Below are 22,555 nucleotides of genomic sequence, written 5' to 3'. Positions count from 1 at the left end.
TCTAAAATACATCTTGCAGTGCCTGGTAACTCTAGAGTTTTCCATCCAAACACCAAACCAAGTATTGGCTTGCTTGTATAAAGGAATTAATGGCTTTGTGAAAGCTGCAGAGTAGCAGGAGATTCTTTAAAAAAAAAAGAAAAAAGAACAAAAGTGAGGAGCAAGGAATAGGCTGGAGAGATTTCATGTCTCTAGATACCAAGCAATGTGATGTATAGGAATTTTGAAGTAGTTATGCATTCCTGTGTGGGACTGAAGTATAAGATTGTGACATAAGATAAGTGTTTTAAAAATAAAAAGTTCGTTGGTGCACAGGAGCCTAAAATATTATTCCAGCCTTGAGCTAAATGAGCTTAATGCAAGAAGTTTGCTTTTGGATTGTCATATCTGAAGCTGGTGTTCTCCAGAAGGATTTGTCTTGGTTCCAGTTTTTGACTGTGTTCTTGTCAACAGCCTTTAACATTCCATATTGCAATTTACTGGAAAGCTTTGATGCAATTGTGCTTTAAAAGTACTTTGTAGAGAAAGCTGCATGCATAAAGATCACAAATTGTAAATTGATTTAAGATCTGCAGGAGCTTTTAAACATAAGTATCTAGGTTAAGCATATGGTGTCTTAAATAGTCTGACCTAGCCGTTGCCTTTTCTCATCTGCAGGTGTGTGTGTTTCAGCGCAGCATGGCTGTGGTCATCCGCTTACAAGGTCTCCCAATTGTGGCGGGGACTATGGACATTCGCCACTTCTTCTCTGGATTGACCATTCCTGATGGGGGCGTGCATATTGTAGGGGGTGAGCTGGGTGAGGCTTTCATCGTCTTTGCCACTGATGAAGATGCAAGGCTGGGTATGATGCGCACAGGTGGTACCATTAAAGGGTCCAAAGTAACACTGTTGCTGAGCAGTAAAACTGAAATGCAGAATATGATTGAACTCAGTCGCAGGCGCTTTGAAACAGCAAATCTAGATATGCCACCAGCAAATGCTAGCAGGTCTGGGCCTCCACCTAGTTCTGGAATAAGTAGCAGGGTGACTCTTCCTACGACGGTACCTAACTTTAACAGTCCCTCTCCTAGTGTAGTTACTGCAGCTACTTCAGTTCATGAAAGCAACAAAAACATACCAACATTCTCCACTGCCAGTATGGGAACTGCTCCTCCTAATATTGGTGCTACTTTTGGAAGTCCCACCTTTAGTTCCACCATACCTAGTACAGCATCCTCAATGAACACAGTACCACCTCCACCAATACCTCCAATTCCAGCTCTGCCATCATTGCCCCCAATGCCTTCCATTCCTCCCATCCCTGTCCCACCTCCAGTACCTACACTGCCTCCTGTTCCCCCAGTTCCCCCAATACCTCCTGTGCCACCTATGACCCCTCTGCCTCCTTTATCAGGAATGCCTCCAATGAATCCCCCACCTGTAGCACCTTTGCCTACAGGAATGAATGGATCTGGAACAGCCATGAATCTGAGCACTAACTTGAATCCAATGTTCATGAGTCCCATAAATCCTATTCAGATCAATTCTCAAAGTGGTGTGAAATCACTTCCTATCAATCCAGATGATCTGTATGTCAGTGTGCATGGAATGCCATTCTCAGCAACAGAATCTGACGTGAAAGACTTTTTTCATGGACTTCGTGTGGATGCAGTGCATATACTGAAAGATCATGTAGGACGAAATAATGGAAATGGATTAGTTAAGTTTTGTTCTCCTCAAGATACATTTGAAGCCTTGAAGCGAAACAGGATGCTGATGATTCAGCGCTATGTCGAAGTTGGTCCTGCAACAGAGAGACAGTGGGTGTCTGCAGGAGGCCATATAACATTCAAGCAAACCATGGGTCCTTCTGGACAAAATCATCCTTCTCCTCAAACTCTCTCTCTGTCTAAATCACCTAATGGTCAGAAAAGATCCAGATCCAGATCACCACATGACCAGGGCTTCTGTGTTTATTTAAAAGGACTTCCTTTTGAATCTGAGAACAAGCATGTAATAGATTTCTTTAAAAAGCTTGATATTGTGGAAGACAGTATTTACATAGCTTATGGACCCAATGGGAAAGCACTTGGTGAAGGTTTTGTTGAGTTCAGAAATGAAACTGACTACAAAGCAGCTTTATGTCATCATAAGCAGTACATTGGAAATCGTTTCATTCAAGTACATCCCATAACAAAAAAAGCTATGTTAGAAAAGATAGAAATGATTCGGAAAAGACTGCAGAACTTCAACTATGATCAGCGTGAGATCATTATGAATACTGAAGGGGAGACTGGCCCTTCTAAACTATGTGCACATATATCCAATATCCCCTACAACATTACTAAAATGGAAATCCTTCAGTTTCTAGAGGGACTGGCAGTGGAAGAGAACTCTATACAAATTCTTGTTGATACTAATGGGCAAGGTTTAGGACAAGCACTGGTCCAATTCAAAGCTGAAGAAGATGCTCGTAAATCAGAGCGCCTGCATCGAAAGAAACTAAATGGGAGAGATGTTGTGCTAAGAGTTATTTCCCTTGAAGAAATGAGAGAAATTGAGAGAAATCCTCCCTCCCAGGGGAAAAAAATGTTGAAAATGCCATTGCAAGGGAGTGCACTAATGCCAGGAGTGCAGAATGCTGGTGGGGATAAACATTCTTTCATAGGTAATAGCCCCAAAGATGCAAACAGTGGTCCTCCTTTTCATTTTCCCAGCAATTTCAGTGGGTCTAATGCATTTGGCCCCCCTCTTCCACCTCCAGGAATAGGTGGTGGCTTTGGTGATTCAAGGCCAGGGATGCCTTCTATTGGAAATAGTGGCCTGCCTGGTCTGCCTGGTTCAGGAATTGATGTTCCGGGTTTTGGAGGTGGGCCTAGCAATTTAACTGGGCCATCAGGTTTCACAGGAGGTCCTCAGAACTTTGGAAATGGGCCTGGTAATTTAACTGTTCCTCCTAACTTTGGTAGTGGACCTCCAGGTCTTGGTGGTGCGCTTGGACATTTAAGTGGACCTCCAGGGTTTGGACCTGGACCTGGAAACTTGCATATTGCTGGGCCACCTGGGTTTGGAGCTGGCTCTGGAAAGCCAGGGCCAACTGTCATTAAAGTTCAGAATATGCCCTTTACTGTATCAGTGGATGAAATTTTGGATTTCTTCTATGGTTACCAAGTAATCCCAGGTTCAGTGTGCTTAAAATACAATGAAAAGGGCATGCCAACAGGTGAAGCAATGGTTGCATTTGAATCTCGTGATGAAGCAATGGCAGCTGTTGTTGATCTGAATGACAGGCCAATAGGCTCAAGAAAAGTCAAACTTGTTCTAGGGTAGCTGGTAATATAAAATGTTTGTAGAATAGATATTAGTGCTGTGATTTATGCATTCAGACTGTTTTATAGTAGCTCCAGGTTAGAACCTATAAATTGTTTAAACTTTCCATTTGTTTTGATTTGACTGGTTTAATTGTTTACAGAGCAATCACTGCAAGGGGAAATGTGCAGTTGTTCTACCAGTACAGATACATAAAGAAGGATTCTCATAAGTAGAAAAAGTTTGCTAATGCTAAATTAACCATGCAATGTTTATCAAGGAGTCTAGATTGTGTTTTTGTTTTTTGTTTTTTTTAAATCTTGGATGAGGAAAACTGTCTTGATGAAGTTAGTGATCTCTTAGTGGGTGCTGTTGCAAGCTATTGTAAAATAGGAAGTAGCTATTTCTAGAGTTGGTTAAAAGCTGGCTGAATTTCTTTGTTTACACAGGTCAAAGTTTTTTTGTTTTTTGGGGGTTATTTTGCTTAAAAGTCCCGAGTTTAACTTTGCAACTGAATAAAGTCTAAGTATACACAGATTGTTTATGTACCTTATTTTTTCAAAGATTCTTGGTGTATGGACAGTGAAATTATGTACATTGAGAAACATATAGGCAGTTTTCCTATACATAAACAGAACAATCTGTAAAATTCCAGCTTTTGTGGAATAATTTTAGTTCATATTTCAACTGACTGTATAGAATAAGGCTTTTGCCACAAGTGCAGATACCTTCATTTATTACTCTGCATCTTTACTGTATGCTTAATATTGAATACATGGAGGTGCCATACCATGCCACAATTTGAAAGTATAACTGTTTGATTAGATGGATTTGTTAGGATTGTATGTTACAGTTGGGATAGGATCCTCATCACTTGGTTTTTGTACACTCTGTATGTTGTGTATATTTTTGAACCACACCCTTCTGAAATCTCTTGGTTTATTAAGTGAACATAAGGGACTGATGCAAAGTGTTAATGTTAGCAATCATTTGTGTTACTATGATTCCATGAAATCTTGTGAATTATTGCTATGATCACTTAAGATATTAAAGCATTGAAATGTCTCCCGTCACAAATTGAGTTCTTACAGTCTTTCCAATAGATTACATTGTTCAAATTCTGTGTAGAATTGTCACTTTCTTGGTAGAACTCTCTTATGAAAGAGGGAAGATGCAAATCAAAGACTGTCCATGATTAGATTCAACAAGTTGCCTGAAAAAACACTTGCAAATCATTGTATATTTAAAAAACATTTTAAGCTATTCTGATCCCAGTTAAAGGGAAACAGTGTCCATTTGAGTTGGGTATGATGGAACATCTGAAGTGCACAGCCTGGCATAATGTAGACGTGCAAGTGGCAACCATTCTATTCTAGTCATCCAGTGTGTTAGGTGAATGAAAAAACATGCTGAATTGCTGCATCATGAGAGGATTTTGCAGTACAGTAATTCAAGGATTGTGTGAAAGTGTTGCAATGAAGTGGTGGCTGTATTACAAATTTTGTAATTCATGGATTTGAAACTGTTTTGACAGGAACAGAGATGGTGCATTCCTGAAAAATGACATGATTGTACTACACTGTTAAAATTACTAAGCCTCCTGTTAATAAAACTGTCTTTCTGAAGTTTCTTGCTATCTATTTTTAATTGTCTGGTGTGTTTCAACAGCAGACTTCTTTTATTGAACAGTCAATAAAAATATTACATTTTGAGGAAATGGCCTGAATAGGGAATGAGCATTTTCTACTTCTATTTTTAAAGTTTGTTCTCTAATTGCCAACTGGTTTGCAATCATATGGGTATGACTGCAGGAAGACAAATCCTGAAAAGTAAAATAATGAGGTTGAACTGAAAAGTTCTGTTTCATGAATGAAATGACTTCTTTCAATCACTGGTGGCTATTTCCATGGATGGGCAGTCCCTTTAATGAGTGGAATGGAACCTTTGGATTTAGCCCAATGTTTTATTTCAAGAATTGGTTGAATTTTGAAAGTAGTATGTAGATGAATTGGTAATCGTACTTAAATATTGAAAAATCCTAGCATTGCCTTTGTTGATGTTAACTTCAATTAAACTGGTGGTTTTTAGTCCTCTCTCACTTAATGGTTTTGAACGCTTCCTTTCACTTTGAAGTGGGATTGTTAGGATACTTCTGCAAATACTCTAGAAAATACAGCAGGGTACTAGGAAACTCTTGTAGACTTGTTTCTTCAGATTGCTATGCAGATGGTGTTTGAAATCCCATCTGATTCATATCTTGTATACTGTTTAAAAATTAAAAAATAGTGCACTAGTAAATCTCTTAAAATGAGAGGATATATTTGTCTGAAGTTTTTTAAATTGCAGCTGATCTTGCTAAAGCTATACTCAAAGCTTAATATTTATATTTGGTGTTTATATACTCTCCAGTTAATCATGTCCTCTGGTCAGTGGCTATATTGACACTTTAACACATCAGTATACATATCAGATATTGGAAAATTCAAGTGATGTTATTGTAGGGGTTTTCTTAGTGGTGTACAAGCTGAAATTAATTTGGGAGCTTATGTTAAAGTTTTGACGAGAAGACAATGTTTTCCGGGAAAATTCTGCAAGATGGATTGGATCCTAGAAACCACTTACAGAATGTGCTGTCTCACCCACTCCAGGATTAGACGATCTTTATGTATATGGAGAAGGGAGTTACAAGACACCACAGAACCCACCTTGCATTAACAGAAATTTATTCTTCCCATACTAGAGTCCCTTTTTATTCCAAATAAATGAGTAGAACAAACAGCTAAATTTTGCTTATTTTATCTAAGAAAACTTTACAGTGCAATCTTATGCCTATTTACTCAGAAGTCAGCCCCATGGAGTTCAATGGGACTTATTCTTAGGTAATTATGTATAAGATTATATTCGCAGTATGATTTCCAGTGTACAACAGATTGTCACCCTCATTGGAGTAGCGAAATAATATTTGTTTAGAGATGAAAGGCCAGAGAAATACAAGCAGTGTGTCTTTCAGATTCCAGTTAGATTTGTCTTTAATATTGGAGGTCCCAGTGGCATCTGTTAAATGAAACACTTTTCACCAGTTTCACCTAGTGTGCCTGCTGCAGTGCCTCCTGGGCATAATTTGCCTTTCTACAGTTATCTTTGCTGTTAACATCCATACTGCATAGTGTTGTATGTAGGATGTCCAAACTTCACTTTAAATAGCTGCTTGGAACTTACCCTGCCAGTATATATTATGTTTTAATCTTAATTCTGTTGGTTGGATCCTGAGAGAAAATGAGTGGAACTCTGCTCGCACAATGGGGTTTTCTTGGCTCATCTTCCACACATCAATCCTCTGTGCCCCCTGGAAAGCTGTTCCTGAAGGTCAAGGGTCCTTTTGAACACTCTTTGATGGGGCATGTGACTGCAGCAGGAAATGGGTACCGCTTGAGAGGGCTGCCTTGTACAAATGGAAGTGCCTTTCTGCTTTTAGGAAATATCTTTGAATCCAAGCCATTGAGTACAAGTAAAGTACTGGTCTTGATTGAAAGTTCAGAATTGGGGCTTCTGAAGGGCGTCTAATTCTCTGCAAATGTCTAAATTCTTTGAGATCTTTAGAGAACCTACTGTGAGTACCCCTGCTTTTGGAGATTCAGTGCATGACTAATGGGGATAGAGTACTGTGAGTGGTGATGTCGAATTGATGGAATAAATTGATAGAACCACTTAGCTAACCCCTAACTTTGCTAGCCTTTAGCTAACATTGGGGAGCATTAGATGGATTTAATTATATTTTTTGCTCTGCTTACGTTATTTAAGGAGCAATATTGTAGAAGGCATAGTGAGTCTTGTTTCTAAACATGTAGCTGATGTTCTCTAAGAGTATGAAATTAATATACTTCTATATGAACCAGTGGCTTCAAGTTACAAGAAAGGAGATTCCAACTAAACATCAGAAAAAAACTCACAGTAAGAGCTGTTCGACGGTGGAACGGTCTCCTTCGGGAGGTTGTGGACCCTCCTTCCTTGGAGGTTTTTAAGCAAAGGTTGGGTGCTGTGGATGCTTTAACTGAGATTCCTGCATTGCAGGAGGTTGGACTAGATGACCCTTGGGGTACCTTCCAACTGTACAATTCTGTGATTCTATAATACAGTTTTCTAGATTTTGATTAGAATTTTATAAACTGCCTTTCTGCTTTAGAGTATTTGAAGCAGTGTTCAGGAAAAACACCTAACAGTACACTGCCAGAGTATACAGCACTTCATTAAATCAAATACTACACAGTTATTCACCATGAGGAAGCTACTTATTAAATTCTAACTACGACAAAGAAGAAAAACGTATAGAAGAGAGATAAAGGTGGAAGGAATAATTTTTGTGTTCAGCTGCACACATTTAGGCATTTTGTCTTTGGGTGAGAAGCCTTTATGGAAGATAGACGTTTTGAGATGTGATACAATATTGATTTATAAAGAGGAGCAAACAGTAGAGCCATTTAAGTGAGCTAGTGCCTTTTGGGAAGCAGAGGACACCAAACATGATGGTGCCCAGTGTTACGACACTTCACTGTAAAAGCAACTATTTATAATGACTTGAAATAATCTCCGTTAGAAGACGCTGTTGTGTTAAAACAAAGGACTTCCATTTTTAAAAAATATATATCAGATATTGTGTTAGAAAATAAAGCTACCACTTGGTGATTCAGTTAAGGAAACCTATGCACATAAGCAGGTTTCTGTGTATTTTTTATTTAACCAGATTTCTGTTTAATTTAACAATTTATATCATGTTTAATTGTAAGCACCTCTAAGAAGTTTACATAAAATATATAATAAATATTACAACAAAGAATAAATAAATATTGCCTCAACAAAGAAGTTTTTAGCAGGCACCAAAAATAGTACAGCAAAGGCACCTGTATAATGCCGAAAGGAATTGCGTTCCAGAGGAGGTGTGGCGTTAACAGCATTGTAGGCAGTATTGAGTTCAGTACACTAAATAGGGGTCAGCAGCTGGAAGTGCTTGTGCCAAATTCAGCCAGCCAGCAACACAGAGGCAGAAGAGATGTTGAGGCTGCAATATCTGTGGCATCAGCTTGCTAGCAGGCCACTTCTTACGGACTGCATGTGGGATTTTGGCAAATAAGCATCCACTCATAAAAGTGAGAGGAAAACACTGCTGACTTGCAGCATTCAGAAATTTGTTTTTGATCTGTTGTTGGTCTGCCGATGCATAAGACATTAGTCCTTACACTACATAAGTGATTGATTGTAAAGAGCATATGGAAGGGACACTGCCAGATTTCTGAAATTGTGATAATTTCTCGTAGTGAAAAATGCTTTATTTTGGTGTTTCTATTCTACATAGCATAGTTACTTGTGCGAGGAACTTGGCATTGTGTTTGTATTTTTTAAAAAGCAAAATTCTGCATTAAAAGAAGAAAATTCCTGCAGCCTGCCTAAATTACACAACTTAATTTTGCTTGCTTCTGCTTCTCCTTATTTATCGCCCATGCACTTAATCTCTGTCCATGATACCTAAAGACTTGGACTTTATATTCAATGTTTTCATGTAATTCGTGGTTTTATGTATTTATGCAGACTTGTGTACAGGCAGCTTTATTATTTTATTTGTTGTGTGTGTGTGGCCAAGGACATATGTCTCTCCCAGTATATCTTCACAGCTGCCTTTATGAAGAATAGTGACTGTCCAAGGATTTACACAGTGCTCTTCATGGCTTAGTGGGAATTTGAATGTGGGTCTCTCCTAGGTCCAACAAAATTCTGTTGTAGCTTAGGTGTGTGTGCACAACTGTCCCCTGTTGTAACTATTATTTTTGGTGCAATACTAAGTTCTAATTGGTAGCAATAAGGTTTATTGCAAAATATGCCTGAGCATATGAAAAGTGATAGGTTGCAGGTACTCAAGCTACAATTGCGGCAATTGAGAACTTTTTTTGGCAGCCTTTCTTTTGATTTCAGGTCCTTTCTGTGGATTTTGAGATTTTTAGGTTAGCTAGCTTTGGCCTTTGCAGTACAGAGTTTGGTGAAATAATTACTTAGTAACAAGTTTAGAAAATTGTTGTTATTCCTTTCTTCTGAATTGTACTTCTTTTACTCAGAACAAGTTTAAATGTATTCAGCACTTAGATGGTTTAGCTCACAAGTTTATTAATACATGGGCCTTCCACCAAAAACCGAATGTGTCGTATGTGAGAGACAGATATTTTTGTGCTAAAATTGGTTACTATGGTGCAGCAGAACATTAGTTTGCAGGTTCAATATGAGGTTTGTTCTCTACCTTTTGAACCAGGATTCGCTGAATGATACTCTCTCTTAAACTTGTTTAGGTGTAGTTAACAGATATTTCTCAAATACGTATAGATTGATTCCAGAGTAGTTGTTCCCAAACTTTTCCCCCCCATGGGCCACTTGAAAATTGGATGGCAGACCACTTAGTTATTTTTCTTCCTGTTGTAGCAATTGTCATGCACTTGCAGATGCTGTGTGATTTTTACTTGTATTTAATTGTATTACAACTTGTATTCCAGAGAATAAAATTGTAATACTATATGAGAAATGAAAAGATAAAATTCAAATGAATATTTATTGTGGACATGCTATGGATCACCTGGGTGAAGCTCGCAGACCACAGTTCAGAAACCCTTGCTATAGAACCTTGTTAAAGTTTTCAGAATAGTGAAACTTTGCATACAAGTAATGCGATGCTTAATTTAAGGTGCATGCATGGCCCTTGGGAGAACTATCCTTTTTTGCTTGGATTATTCAAACATTTTTTTCTTGCATTCTTTACTGTTAAGCTGTAGGTCTAGTGTTGTGTATTGGATCTGGTTATTACTATGGACAATAAAATTAAAATCTAAACTTTGACTATAGAATACTAGAAATTATACTGTATAGATTGAAAACTTCCTTTAGCAAATCAGTGTTGTCAGTCATCCTTTGTCTGTTGGTTCTATCACTGGAAAATGGTGGTATTTTGACACTGGCCTATCAAGAATACGGTTGTGATGCTAAAGAATCCAGAGAATTACATCACATTTAATATACATCACTTTAAGGTAGGTAAAACGTCTAGCTACATGGTTGATTGGCAGTCGGTGCATTTAATTTGCTTGGATTAGCTCTCAGGGTTCTAGCAAAGTGTTTTGTTCATATCTATGACTCATGTGGCCCTCATGGTAGTATTCCTAAACCACCTCAAAGGTCTATAAGCTGTAAGGCAGTTGGCTCTGCTTACTCACTCAGTGATGATGACCAAAAATATTTCTCACTCTATCACAAGACAGTACAAGTGTCAAATCTCCTAAAGAACAGATACTATGATAGATTTGAACTTTGCGGACTTAATACTAGTGCAGAAAAAATTGTGGTCATTATGTGGATGAGCAGTACCAGCTACCTTAAGGTCATTGTAAAGACTACATCCCTTGAAAAAATAGATTTTGAAATGCACCAGGAACAAAGAATAGTCTGCCCTTCTTATCATTATTGTGCGTTTCTTTTCTTCAACATTCCTTATATTTGTTGGATACCTCATGTAAACCTAAATACTATCTTCATCTAAGAGGTTTGTTTATTTATTTTTATGTCATTTATCTTTCACTTAATATTTAGAATGTCTTAAGTGGTGTACTTTAAAAAAAAGGATAAGGATTATTAAAATTCATAATAGCAATAAGAAACTACTTGAAAACCACTGCTTTGAGAGTCCCCCCCCCCCTCCGGCATACAGGTATACATTTTATGAAATAAGAATAATAAATAACTAAAGTGCCTGCTGAAACAGGAAAGTCTGTCAAGAACCTGAAATTCAGTAGGGAAGAGTTCTGCATAATCTCAAAGCAGATTATCAAATTTGGTAGAAATTCAAATTAGGCCAAACTAGAGAACACATTTCCATGTAATAAGGAATGTGCAGTCAACACTGGAAAAATTATTCACTCAAAGTTAACCACCTAAAATTTGGTGCTGCTAAGAATTGAGAATTCTTTTGTTTCATTTCTGTTCGGGGCTGGCTGTTAGGAATTCTTCTTTCGAATGAAGGCTCAGAGCAGCTTAAGTAGCAGCCTCCTGCCTACCCACCCAGTAATTGGATTCACTCTTGTTTAGCTTCACTGGTGCACTCTGTGATCTCCAGTTGAAGGGTGGTATACAAATTTAATAAATAAAAATTATAAATGATAGATTTTCCTAATAGAGCTACTCCAAAGAGAAATGCTAACAATAACTATATGCAAATTATGCACTTGCTTAGTAGGGAGAGTTTTTTATTTAACCAATGCATGATTTTTCTAATGAAACTGAGAGGTGGCCATTGAATTTCCTCACATGTATGCAGAAGCATTTCATGCTACCTACAGAAGCTGCTTTGTATCCAAGCTTACGATGTTTCCAGGCATTCAGTACAGTAACTTCTAAAAGGTGAAGATTAGACATTGATTGCCAGTCGATGACAGGTGAGTTACAAGACTCAGGTTTTGTTAAAATGGTATCTTAAAGACAACCATGAACCATTACCAGTGTTGTCTTTGTAACAAATTTACCATGTAGTACTTGCAGTATAGATCTGGTGCTGGAAAGAAACAAGTGGCTAAAGAATGAACTAAGCATACACAATGAGAAATGGTGAGAAATACACTAAACAGTAATACATCCTGGCATTTGGTCGGTTTTCAGCTAGAGGAGGCTTGCAAAATCCCCCAACTTTCAAACAGTAAATAACAAATAAGGTTCTAAGTTGAGCAGCTGTTTTCTCTATAGTTAAGGGAAGAGGATATGTTGATCATCATCACAAATGGGAACTGAAGGTTTCACTGAGATAATGAAACTGCATCTATAATGGCCTATTGCAGGGGTTCCCAAATTCGCCTGGGGACTGAGCTTCATTCAGGTGGTCCACAGTGTGTTTGTGGATTTGTGGTTGAATGTGGGGGTCTGCACATCCATTTCATTAAATAGCCATACTGATCTTTAATTGTATTTTAATTGCTTCTTTTATTTAATACATTCTATGGAAATCAAATTGTAATACAATATGTAAAATAAAAGATACAATTAAAATCATGCAGCATATATCATAATTTAATACAATTACCACAACCAACAGAAAGGTCGGTGAGTGGTCTTCCAAGACCTTCAGCAAGTTTCAAAAGGCCCATGTGGGAGAAAGCATGGGAACCACTGGCTTATTGGTTTCTGTGGGATTACAGGACAGAAACTAGCTAGTTAGCATTCTCTGCTGGTAGCCTTTCAGAGAATACAGAGCAGGTGACAGATGACTTGACAGCTGTTTCACTTGTCTGGTTGCAAATGTGTGTTCCACTCTATATGCCCCATCATACATGCATTTTTAGGTTTGTGTGTAAACTGTTTTAAATGTACATTAAGGTGGTTTGGCTTGTGACAATATCCTTCTTGAAATCATATATTACTTGGAAGTAAAATGATACAAGTATAGTCAATAATGTGCTGCAAGGAAGGATACAGTAAACTTAAAAAAGTAGTGTTGCAATATTAAGGGAGGTTGGGATGGAGGAAAAGTAGAAATGACATTCAGACTGAACGTTTTTGCATAAACATGTTTGCTATGTGTAGCTGTATGTTTGGGTATGTATAACATACTCAGAGAAGACTGGTTTATGTTGGTATTTGCTTCTTTCGCCTATATCCATAATGTCTCACACAAAGGAGTCCTTGGTATTTAAGCTTAGTGTTTTCATCCAGCGTAGGAGTATTTTAATTGTCGGATTGCACCTCTGTGCTGCACTATCCATAGTTACTCTGGTGAATGATTTTTATGTATTCTTCTAAATATATGACCTCCTCAGAACACCTTAGCAGGAGTTAATGAAAAATTAATTCAGCCTTCTACTCTATAACTCTACAAGGGGATCCATTTCTACCACTAGTTGCACAGCTTTGAATCTGGAGCAGGAATAACTAATGCTGTATGTTCTAATTCGAAATCCTTACTGCTAAATAGCAGCAGAAAAATGTAAATGCAGCAGTGATAGGCACAGGGATTACTCCTTTAAGCGTAGTAGAAAACTTGTTCTCATGGAGGAGACTGACTAAACAGATGTCACTGGATTTGCACTGGCATAAGCTTAGCCTATATTCGTGGTTGTTAGATGTATATAGAGTTTGGATAAAGATACCCATTTAGTAGAACTATAAAGCAAGAGTATCCTGCTTATGGGAATTATTTGTGGTCTTAACTATTGCTGCCAATGTTGCAAAGCTGATTCGGCAGTTGGGCTGTCCCCCAATGTGTTCACACTACAGTTTTTGATTAAACGTCTGCTACTGTGCCTAAATTCATGAAGAGTCTTGGGTATGCTGGGATTTGAAACTGGTCAAACAATAGGCATTTAGAGGATTAATTGTAAAATAAAACCTTCTGAGTCCAAGTCAAGAAGGAGATTAAAACAGATTTCAGATTCTTTTCTGAAGGCACAGCTGGGGTTTGTATATGCAGCACAAAGCAGTTTGTTATTTTTTTCAAAAAGTCACACTGTTTTGCCTGTCAGGCACTTTGGAATCAAGAATATTGCAGGAGAACATTGCCCGTTGTCCATCGTTCATAACTACAATGAGAGATGGAGCATCATTTCCTATTGTATCTTCAGCTGTAGTGAGGGAAATGGCCAGATGAGCGATATGCATGGCCAGATGCACTGACTGTGCAGCTAATAAGCTGAACTTTGAAAAGTAATAAACACTCAGCTTCCTCTTCAATGTAACCTCTGACAAATTTCCCATATGGAAGGCTAGTTGCATGCTTCTAAACAAAAGTAATCTACGTATATGTTTTACCCTGTCTGTGAAAGAGTGGTCTGTATCTGGAAAGCAGAGAAGCCTGTCATTGAGGTGAAATCTCCCATCACGGTTCCACTGCTTCAGCTTCTTGAATAATACAGGGTATTGTACTTCTAAAGCAAATACACTCAAACATACATACCCTATGAAGTGCCATTTTTGGATGAAACACTGAAGTCGCTGTGCGAGAATGAGAATAACAGAAAATGAGAGGAGGAAGCGGATTTCAGTTCAGCCATCGTATAAAGTGTTGAATGAGATTAGCAGCATGGATGTGTGTTCTCATCGACACTGCGATGCAGACACCAATGAGCATCCTGAAATCAGAAACATGAAATGTGGATAGCAATGTGCATCCATGTCTTGCTTCCATCTGAATGAGCATTTGCATCAGGTTGCACACACAGCCTGCTGCGATGGGACAGAAGTTCCAAAATTTGTATCTACAATATATTGCAAACATGAAATGCTAATAATATTACACTATATAGGCAGGTTGAAGGAGCCCAGTAATAACAGCAGTATTAAAAGTGAAAAAGGCACCCCCCCCCACACACTAGAAAAGTAGGAATGAAAAAAAAGACCTTGTCAAGTGAATTCAAAGACATTATTAAGTAGATAGCTTAAACAGACATGTTTAAGACATGTTTAAAATAGAAAGAACACTCACAGGTGAAAATGTAATTCATCAGAGATTCAATACATTTCTACTTAACTAAAGAACTATTTTGCGGATGAGAGACTCTTAACTTACCGTAAGTTACATTCATGCCAAAGCTATGAAGGCAATGAAAACATTGCTGAACTAGGTTGTATACTAGCCACAAATCTTTTCCCACCCCTTCTAGTTAGCAAATATAATAGTTACCTACCAATATTGTGGCTTGTAAGACCAGCTTTTTAGAAAGTCTGAATAGTTTAGCATTGTGCTAAACTAGTTTTTGAAAATGAAATTTGAGCAACGTTTGTTTACATGTGCGGCAACAAATCGGAGAATCTAAAATGAGACAGCAACATTGAAAAATGCAAGTGAAACATGGAATTCAACTTAGTTTATTGTGTGATGATTATATAATCATCACTTAAGGAATAAGCCCAGGCTAGGAAGTGATAGAAAATAATAGCATTTCTTGATCTTAAGTAGTACATGAAGTTCTGGTCAGTTTAACTCAACTGTATGAAACTGCAAACTACAGATCAGGGAGTTACTGATCTGGAAAGCTTAGGCGGTAAGAGTTAAGAAAACTTAGTGGAAAACTTCTTTTAAAAACCCCTTTCATACAATCAAAGTTCCTTAGCATTCAACAAGCTCATGGCAAAGGAAATAAGTGGTTCTTTACACCATAAACTTGCCATATTGGCAGTTGTGGGGGGGGGGGGAGCGTAGAAAGCCACTAAAGATGCTCATTCCACCCAGAGTAGACCTGTTGAAATAATAAACATTGCTAACATGCCCATTAATTTCAATGGGTCTACTCTCAGTAAAACTCAAGCCACAATCTATAACTTTAATGAGGTTTGAGAATTAGGAATGGATTAGTAGGGATTATAGTATGCAGTGGCCTGGGTAATTGAAAATGATTCCTGCGATGCAGGGGTTGGACTAGATGATCCTCAGGTTCCCAACAGTATGATTCTATGATCAGGAATACATTGGAAGCAGTAAATGATGGTTCAACCAAGTAAGGTTTTTCATTTTCATAATCTGAAGCAATGTACTTGCTGGTAAGTGCTCACATATAAAGGATTGCTCAGTTGGTTAGAGTGTGGTGCTAATAACACCAAGGTTGCAGGTTTGCATATTCCTGCATTACAGGGGACTTGGACTGGATGATCCTCGGGGCCATTTCCAACTCTACAATTCTATGATTCTGTGACTGGGGGGAGGGATTAGAATGGTGCAGTTGATTCTTTCTGCAGCGCTAAATGAAGTAGGTATGTTGTGGGTAGTGTTTTGGGATAGGTCAGGGGGTGGGATGTGAGATGCTTCATTTAAGCATCTAAAGCTCACACAGCAAGTCTTTGAATTCTTAAGCTAATCAAAGTGTGGTAGATAACCTCAAATTATAGCGTCTGTGGGTAAAGAAAAGGATAGGGGTTTGGGTTATTCACCTAGTTACCTGCCTGCTCTGTTGCCCCATTTCTATAGAATCCACCTTCCTCATAGAAGGAAATCACCTGTTGAGTGCAGCAAACTAAATAACACGGCATTGTGTATTGATTCACTGAACAATGCTGCTATCCATATTCTGTGCATATTGTGACCCTGGGGATTTGTTTAGAGAGTGCAGTAGAAATCTGTAAATAAATAAAACCATGAGTGTAGTGAAACAACAAGTGAACTGCTGCTCCATAAATTGATCTTTGAACATTTTCAATGCTGTACTATTCTCTTGAGCAATTTCTTCCACCGCTTCAATTAAGTACTGTGGTGATCCAATGATGCTGAGATACATGTCACATTATTGCTTACTACTGCTTTCCTTTTTTCACATCTGGAAAATGGGTATAAGTATGAGAAATGCATCAAATACAAACCAAAATGCAGAAGGAACATTCTGAACAGTCTGGATTAAGCTGATGAACAAAAAGCAAGCAATGCTTCTGACTGAGAAATGCAAAATAATGTCCATCTGTTGAGAATTATTGATAATTATTCCAACTACAAAGTTTTCAATTTTAAATAGACAGGAAAGCGATTTACTAGAATATCAGCAGGCCATTTCTGTGGTCAAAATTTATTAGAAGCTAAAAAATAGTACAAGTATAAGATGTAACCAGTACAACACAGTCTCTGGCCAAATCATCTTAGCTTTGCCTTATCAAAAACATACGAAAATGAAAATAGAAACAATTTAAGATGAGCACCCAAATTCATGATTCTCTATTGATTCTAAAATATAATTAATTGACCAGACTGATGTGTCGGTAGTGTAGTAGGGAAGATTCGTATGCCCATTCTGAAAGAATGAACTTAACAAAGAGGCACAAAGAAATGGCTTTTGCTGTATAAATTACATTATAAAGTCTAGTGACACTATTATATTCAAACGGTCTAGAAAATGGAAATAACATATAACATCTTATTGGCTCTTTGCCTGAAACCTCATGCATATATGCAGTGCCTTTTTCTGGGGGTACGCAGGGGTATGCATATCCCTAAACATTTTGTGAATCTGACCTCATTGGGGGGCAGTATTTCAATATGAGTAGGAAAATGAGAGTACCCCTAAACATTTTTTATATATAGAAAAAAAGCACTGCATATATGTGATCTGACTTAACATTACTAAATGGGAGTAAACAAAAGATATATTGCTCCATGATGACACTTGGTTCAATTTCCTATCTTCTAGAAAAGAAACTAACCTGCTATTCAGTCAGTTAGGGTTATGATGCATAAAAATCCCTGTTCAAAGGTTTAGGTTAGAAACTCTGGCCCGGGTTTAGACCTTACCTAGTAAGCATTTGTGGAAACTAAATCTTGGCACTGTTCAGCTGTAGAAAGGAAATATGGTGAATTCATCGAGGAGTATCAAGTCAGACAACTTCTTGGCATATGTGTCACATGCAGAGTTCAAAGAGTGTAACAAACTAGAGCATTTATCCTTTGATGCAGTCGAATGAGATGAGAGTAGCAAATAGTGTAGATTAGGCTATGTTATGTGATAGCTAGCTGTTGGTTTCTCTGCCACATTGCACCCTGCTTTCAGGTTTGCCACCCATTGTATATTTTAACTTGTAAATTAGTGTTCTTAGCTCCTTTCTCTTGTAAACTCTTAGCACCTGTCTGAAATGCAGATTAAGAAACTATTTGGGGTAGATTCATAGTTTAACAGCAGAGAGAAATATGATTATAAAAGGCATCTGTCTCTCATTATTGTACCATTTGACTAGTTAGAATGAGCATTTGAAAGAATTTGTTAGCTTGACCACTGTTGAATCCATGGGTGGCATCACTCATTTTGGGTTTAGACCTTACCTTACACAGTAATTGTTTACATATTTCTCCTTATTAGACTTTTTCAATAAAAAGATCAGTATTACTTGTCTGAATGCTTGTAAACTAATGAAATAATTCTTACTGCTTCCAGAACATGTTTTCAGACATATGTTTGTGACTCATTCTTCAGCTTTTAATAAGTAAATGCAAACTTTTGAGCTGATTCTCAATCTTACAAATTGTTGGTGGGCTACCTGTTAATAAACTCTGACATCAAGATAAAAGCAACAAATCTAAAATTTGAGGGTTTAATAGACTCTGAACCTCTAGACTCCAAAAGAGGTCTCTAAAGCACAAAACCTACAAAACAGTTGAAGTGTTGCAGGAAAAAGCAACTGTATACTACAGCAGTCCTGTTTATCTTCATACTCTTCTGTGCTAAAGGGGAGGATATTCAGAAAATCATTTGATTTTGAATGCATTTTACAGTTCTAGGACTTTTTCAGACTATCTTATTGCACTGTAACTATAACCCAGTTACAGTTGCATATGTGAGCCAAACATTTTACTGCCATTCTCAGTAATGTGGTGTTTGGGTTTTTAGAAGCTAGCTAATGTACCTTTTGCATTGAATATAGTTTGGTTGGCAGCCTGTGGCTAGTGTCTGTAGCATCACTGGTGATAAGTTACACATTTCTCTCCCCATCCATTCTAGGGAAGTTTTTTTACTTTGATTTTTTACTGCTGTACTTCTTCAGAAGCACTAATGATTGCCAGGCGTTCCCTATTTCCCATTGGCAGGAGTCATCCAACAGCCATTGTAGATGTTCCTGATTTACATTTCCATGAAAAAAGGCCAGTTTAAGTCTCCCTTTTTGAAATCCATGTTTTCTGGACAAGCAATTGCTTGTGGCGATTAAAGCTTTGGTTTGCTACAAAATTGAAACTTGTTATACATCCTAAGTATATGATCCAAAATGTCTGGTCATGCAGTTTGTGTGCACTAAACAATTGTATCTTTTTAGAGACAAAGATCACTTACAGGATCACTTACCTGAAGGCTAAGGCTGCAGATGACTACAAGGGCTTAGTGGACAATTTTGGTGCAGTGCAAGATGCCATTCCTGTATTCTCATGTCTCTGGGTCATGTTTCATGACTTTCTCGGTCAAATGGAAAGGCAAAATGATACATTACAAGGCCTTTTTCTTGCATTTATAATGCCTAACCTTGGAAATCAGATCTCTACACACACATACACACCAACATGGAGGTGTTTGTGATACTGATATATAATACTATATATAATATATTTTGGTTGTGTGTTGAAAGCAGTTTGTGGCATAGAAGAGCAGCATGTGTCACTGTGAGAAGACTTGATATAGCCAGGAAAAGATGCAGATGGCATTCTAACTTTAGCTATGAAAAAGTGCACTTGGCCACCACTGAAACTCAGGCTTCCAGGTACAGGGTTGAAGCTAGGAACACACCCAAACTGCAAACCTGTGTCCAAGAGGTCTGCTATCATCTAAGATAGACTAAGGCCAGGACCAACTCTGCTTTGTCTGAATCAGGCTTCAGTGTATTCACTCTTATCCAGTCTTATAGGTGTCAAAAAATGATTCAGAATCTGAACAGCTTTCTTGGATTTAAATGGAAAGGAAAGGTAGCATTGAGCATCATCAGCATATTAACACAGAACCTCAAAACCACGGATGCTCTCACACAGTTGTTAGCACTGAGGCAAGATGGAGTCACGAGGGATTCTATAGCCCAATGGCCAAATCATCAAGCAGGAGTCCCCTAGCACCACCTTCTGGAACTGACCCCGCACAAAGGACTAGAACCACCATAAATCAGTGCCTCCAAGTCCTATCACAACCAGGCAGTTCACAAAAATAGGATTCCATGGTTGATAGTAACAAAAGCCCCAGAGAAGTCTGGCAGAACCACCAGGGACATGCTCTCCCTGTCCAGTTCCTGGAGTAGATTGTCCACCAAGAGAATCAAAGCTGCCTCCATCCCATAACCAACCTGAAACTGCATTCAAATGGCTCTAGATAATCAGTCTTAAATTTAAAAAAATCCTGAAGTTAAGATGCCACCACATGCTTAAGCACCTTTCCCAAGAATGGAGTACTGGAGACTGGATGGAAATCATTTGGTACTGTCTTTATTATTTCATGAAACAAGATGTAACTGATCATTGACCACCCAAAAAAGTTGCACTGGATGACTGTGGAATGCAGTGGTGGCAGAAATGCAGTTTCTTTGCTGCCATCTCTGCCATAGAGTAGGTTTTCAGATGGTTTCTACCCTGTATTCATTTTGACTTGCTCAAGTCTTTTGCCAGTATTGCTCTAGCTATTGTTCTTCTTTATTACATCACTCCCTGCTCCCCCCCACCAAAAAAAGAAAAATCCCAGCGAGAGATCTCATGAGTAATTTTGTCCACTATTCAGGCCTTTTCCCCTTTTCAAAGGCGGACCAGAGCTTTAACAGGATTGCCTCTTGAAGTGAAAGGCAAGCCTCCAAGAACCATCAGCTGATGGGCCGTTTTAATTGGTGCCTCACACCAGCAGAGGTTTGGAGCCTCAGTAAGCTTAAACCCTACCATGATGATGGGACTGTAGCACTACCACTGAGACTATACCTTAGCTCAAGAGTGGAGGTTAATGGGCAGCACGGTACACCAGCAAAACCCATATTCTGTCCTAAATACACACCTTAGATAGACACAATCTAAACGGGAAGACAGTTCTTGGGCAATTGGGTCAGTGGGTAGAATAATGATAGATAGACCACTGTGACTCCAATTCCTCTCTCCTTCCAAGTCTTGCGACTGATGAAGTGAGCTGTAATCCAAGAAAGCTTGTAACATAATAAATTGGTTAATTTTTAAGATGTCACAAGAATCTTTGTTTTTGCTGCAAATGACTAACATGCCTACCCCTCAGATATGTTTAAAATAGAATACTTTTTTCAAGACAGTAATTCTAAACTTAGATTTTAAATGTGATTTAAAAATGTTTTTGTTCATGCTGCTTGATTTTAGTTCTCCCTTCCTAGGGCTTTAACAATATACACAGGTCCGGCTATCCGCTAGCCGAAGATTCACTTAGTCACACATAAAGAATTTGCCCAAACCTGCTGTACACTTTCCAGATTCACTTATCCAAACAAACAACATCCTTGTTTGTGCTTTGCTGGTTGGTGGCAGCCATTTTCGGGTAGAAACCACAGAAAGAGGGCTGGGAGGTGGGGCAAGATAGGACAAATCAGAGAGCAAGAGAGAGTGGACAAATCGGGGAGCAGGTGAGATCAGATAAATCCGTTTTCCCCCTTTCTCTTTCTCTTGCTGATTGGCTGCAGCCATTTCAGGAAGAAACCATGGAGAGAAATGGGGAAAGGTTGGAAAATCCTGCATTAGAAATATTTTCATAGGAAATAGTGTAAATTGTAGATCTGGTATGTGAATGCTCGCCTAATGAACAATTTCCAGAGAACACATTCCGTTTGTTAAGTGGGACCTGCATAGCAAAGTAGCAAATAACACCACCATCCATTGTGTAGTTATAGGATTATGCATTCCTAGAACCACAAATAAGAAGTCAATTTCCTAGAACCACAAATAAGAAGTCAATTTCGTATAGTGTGGAATACAGTGGATGAGGATCTTACGTCTTGCTCAAATTAAATACAAGTTCACTTTGCAGAGTAAGCACCTAACAGATTTCCCCACTCCTTTATAAAAACTATAAAAACTTGTTTCTGCCTTGTTCTGTGACCTTAGGAGCTATTCCTTCCTTTGAAAAGAATTACTTGCTTCGGAAGTGTAGCATACTTCATATGAATGTACTAAATGGTATCTTACCTTTAAACCTTTTCCTTTTTTCTAGTGTAATAATATGCCTAGGGGAATATGTTTTGAGGTCTGCATAGAGTTAGAGTTAAAGAGAAGCTTATTTATTCATCTTATCAAAGGCAGCAATTATTTAAAACTGAATGAACATAGTAGCAATTAAAGGAATTGCATAATGTAAAAGAAAGATGACAGAGCTTAACTTTCAGATTGTTGGTGGACAATTGCAACCATACTGTCCCTGCTTCCAATAACAAATTGCACATTTGCAGAGAAGGTTTTAACCTAGCCACCCTGGTATTCTAGCTTTCTATTTGTAGGGAGTTTCTCCTTAATTGTGGGGGCGTATTGAGACATTGGCTCAGTTGACATGTAATGCTAAGTCTAATCATGGCTTGGCGCTAAGGTGCGGTTCTTGAGAATAGATAGTGTCTGCTTTGCTTGTCCTCACTGGTACTGCTGCTGTGTTACTGTGAGCTAAGCCACAATTTGGCTTAGTGCATCATCTGAACCTGGACATGTGGTTTGTCTCACTCCAGACAAATCACAAGCTGTAACCACCAGTGTATTTGCTGAAATGATGCAACACAGGAAGTTGCCGATAGTATTTATGTGTTTATTTATGTTCTGCATTTT

General features: G+C 38.2%; 1 protein-coding gene across 8 annotated transcripts in view; it reads left to right on the top strand.

Moving 5' to 3' along the window:
• The window catches only part of LOC128416285 (copine-1-like), a 51,054-nt gene that overhangs the window by 6,686 nt on the left and 21,813 nt on the right, over window positions 1-22,555 (top strand). Inside the window, exon 3 of one of the 8 annotated variants that reach the window (XM_053393835.1) lies at window positions 658-3,300. The exons of 6 other annotated variants lie outside the window; for them this stretch is intronic. In XM_053393835.1, coding sequence (XP_053249810.1) covers window positions 679-3,300 — 2,622 coding nt within the window. In that variant the 5' untranslated portion in view covers window positions 658-678. Of the gene's footprint in view, window positions 1-657; window positions 3,301-22,555 lie in introns of those variants that run through there. One more of the 8 variants, XM_053393833.1, reaches the window with a different exon arrangement.

The sequence above is a fragment of the Podarcis raffonei genome, chromosome 6 (assembly GCF_027172205.1).
Source record: "Podarcis raffonei isolate rPodRaf1 chromosome 6, rPodRaf1.pri, whole genome shotgun sequence".
Taxonomy (NCBI): Eukaryota; Metazoa; Chordata; class Lepidosauria; order Squamata; family Lacertidae; genus Podarcis; species Podarcis raffonei.
The sequence above is the reverse complement of the archived record's forward strand: the minus strand, read 5'-3'. Positions and strand labels throughout refer to the sequence as shown.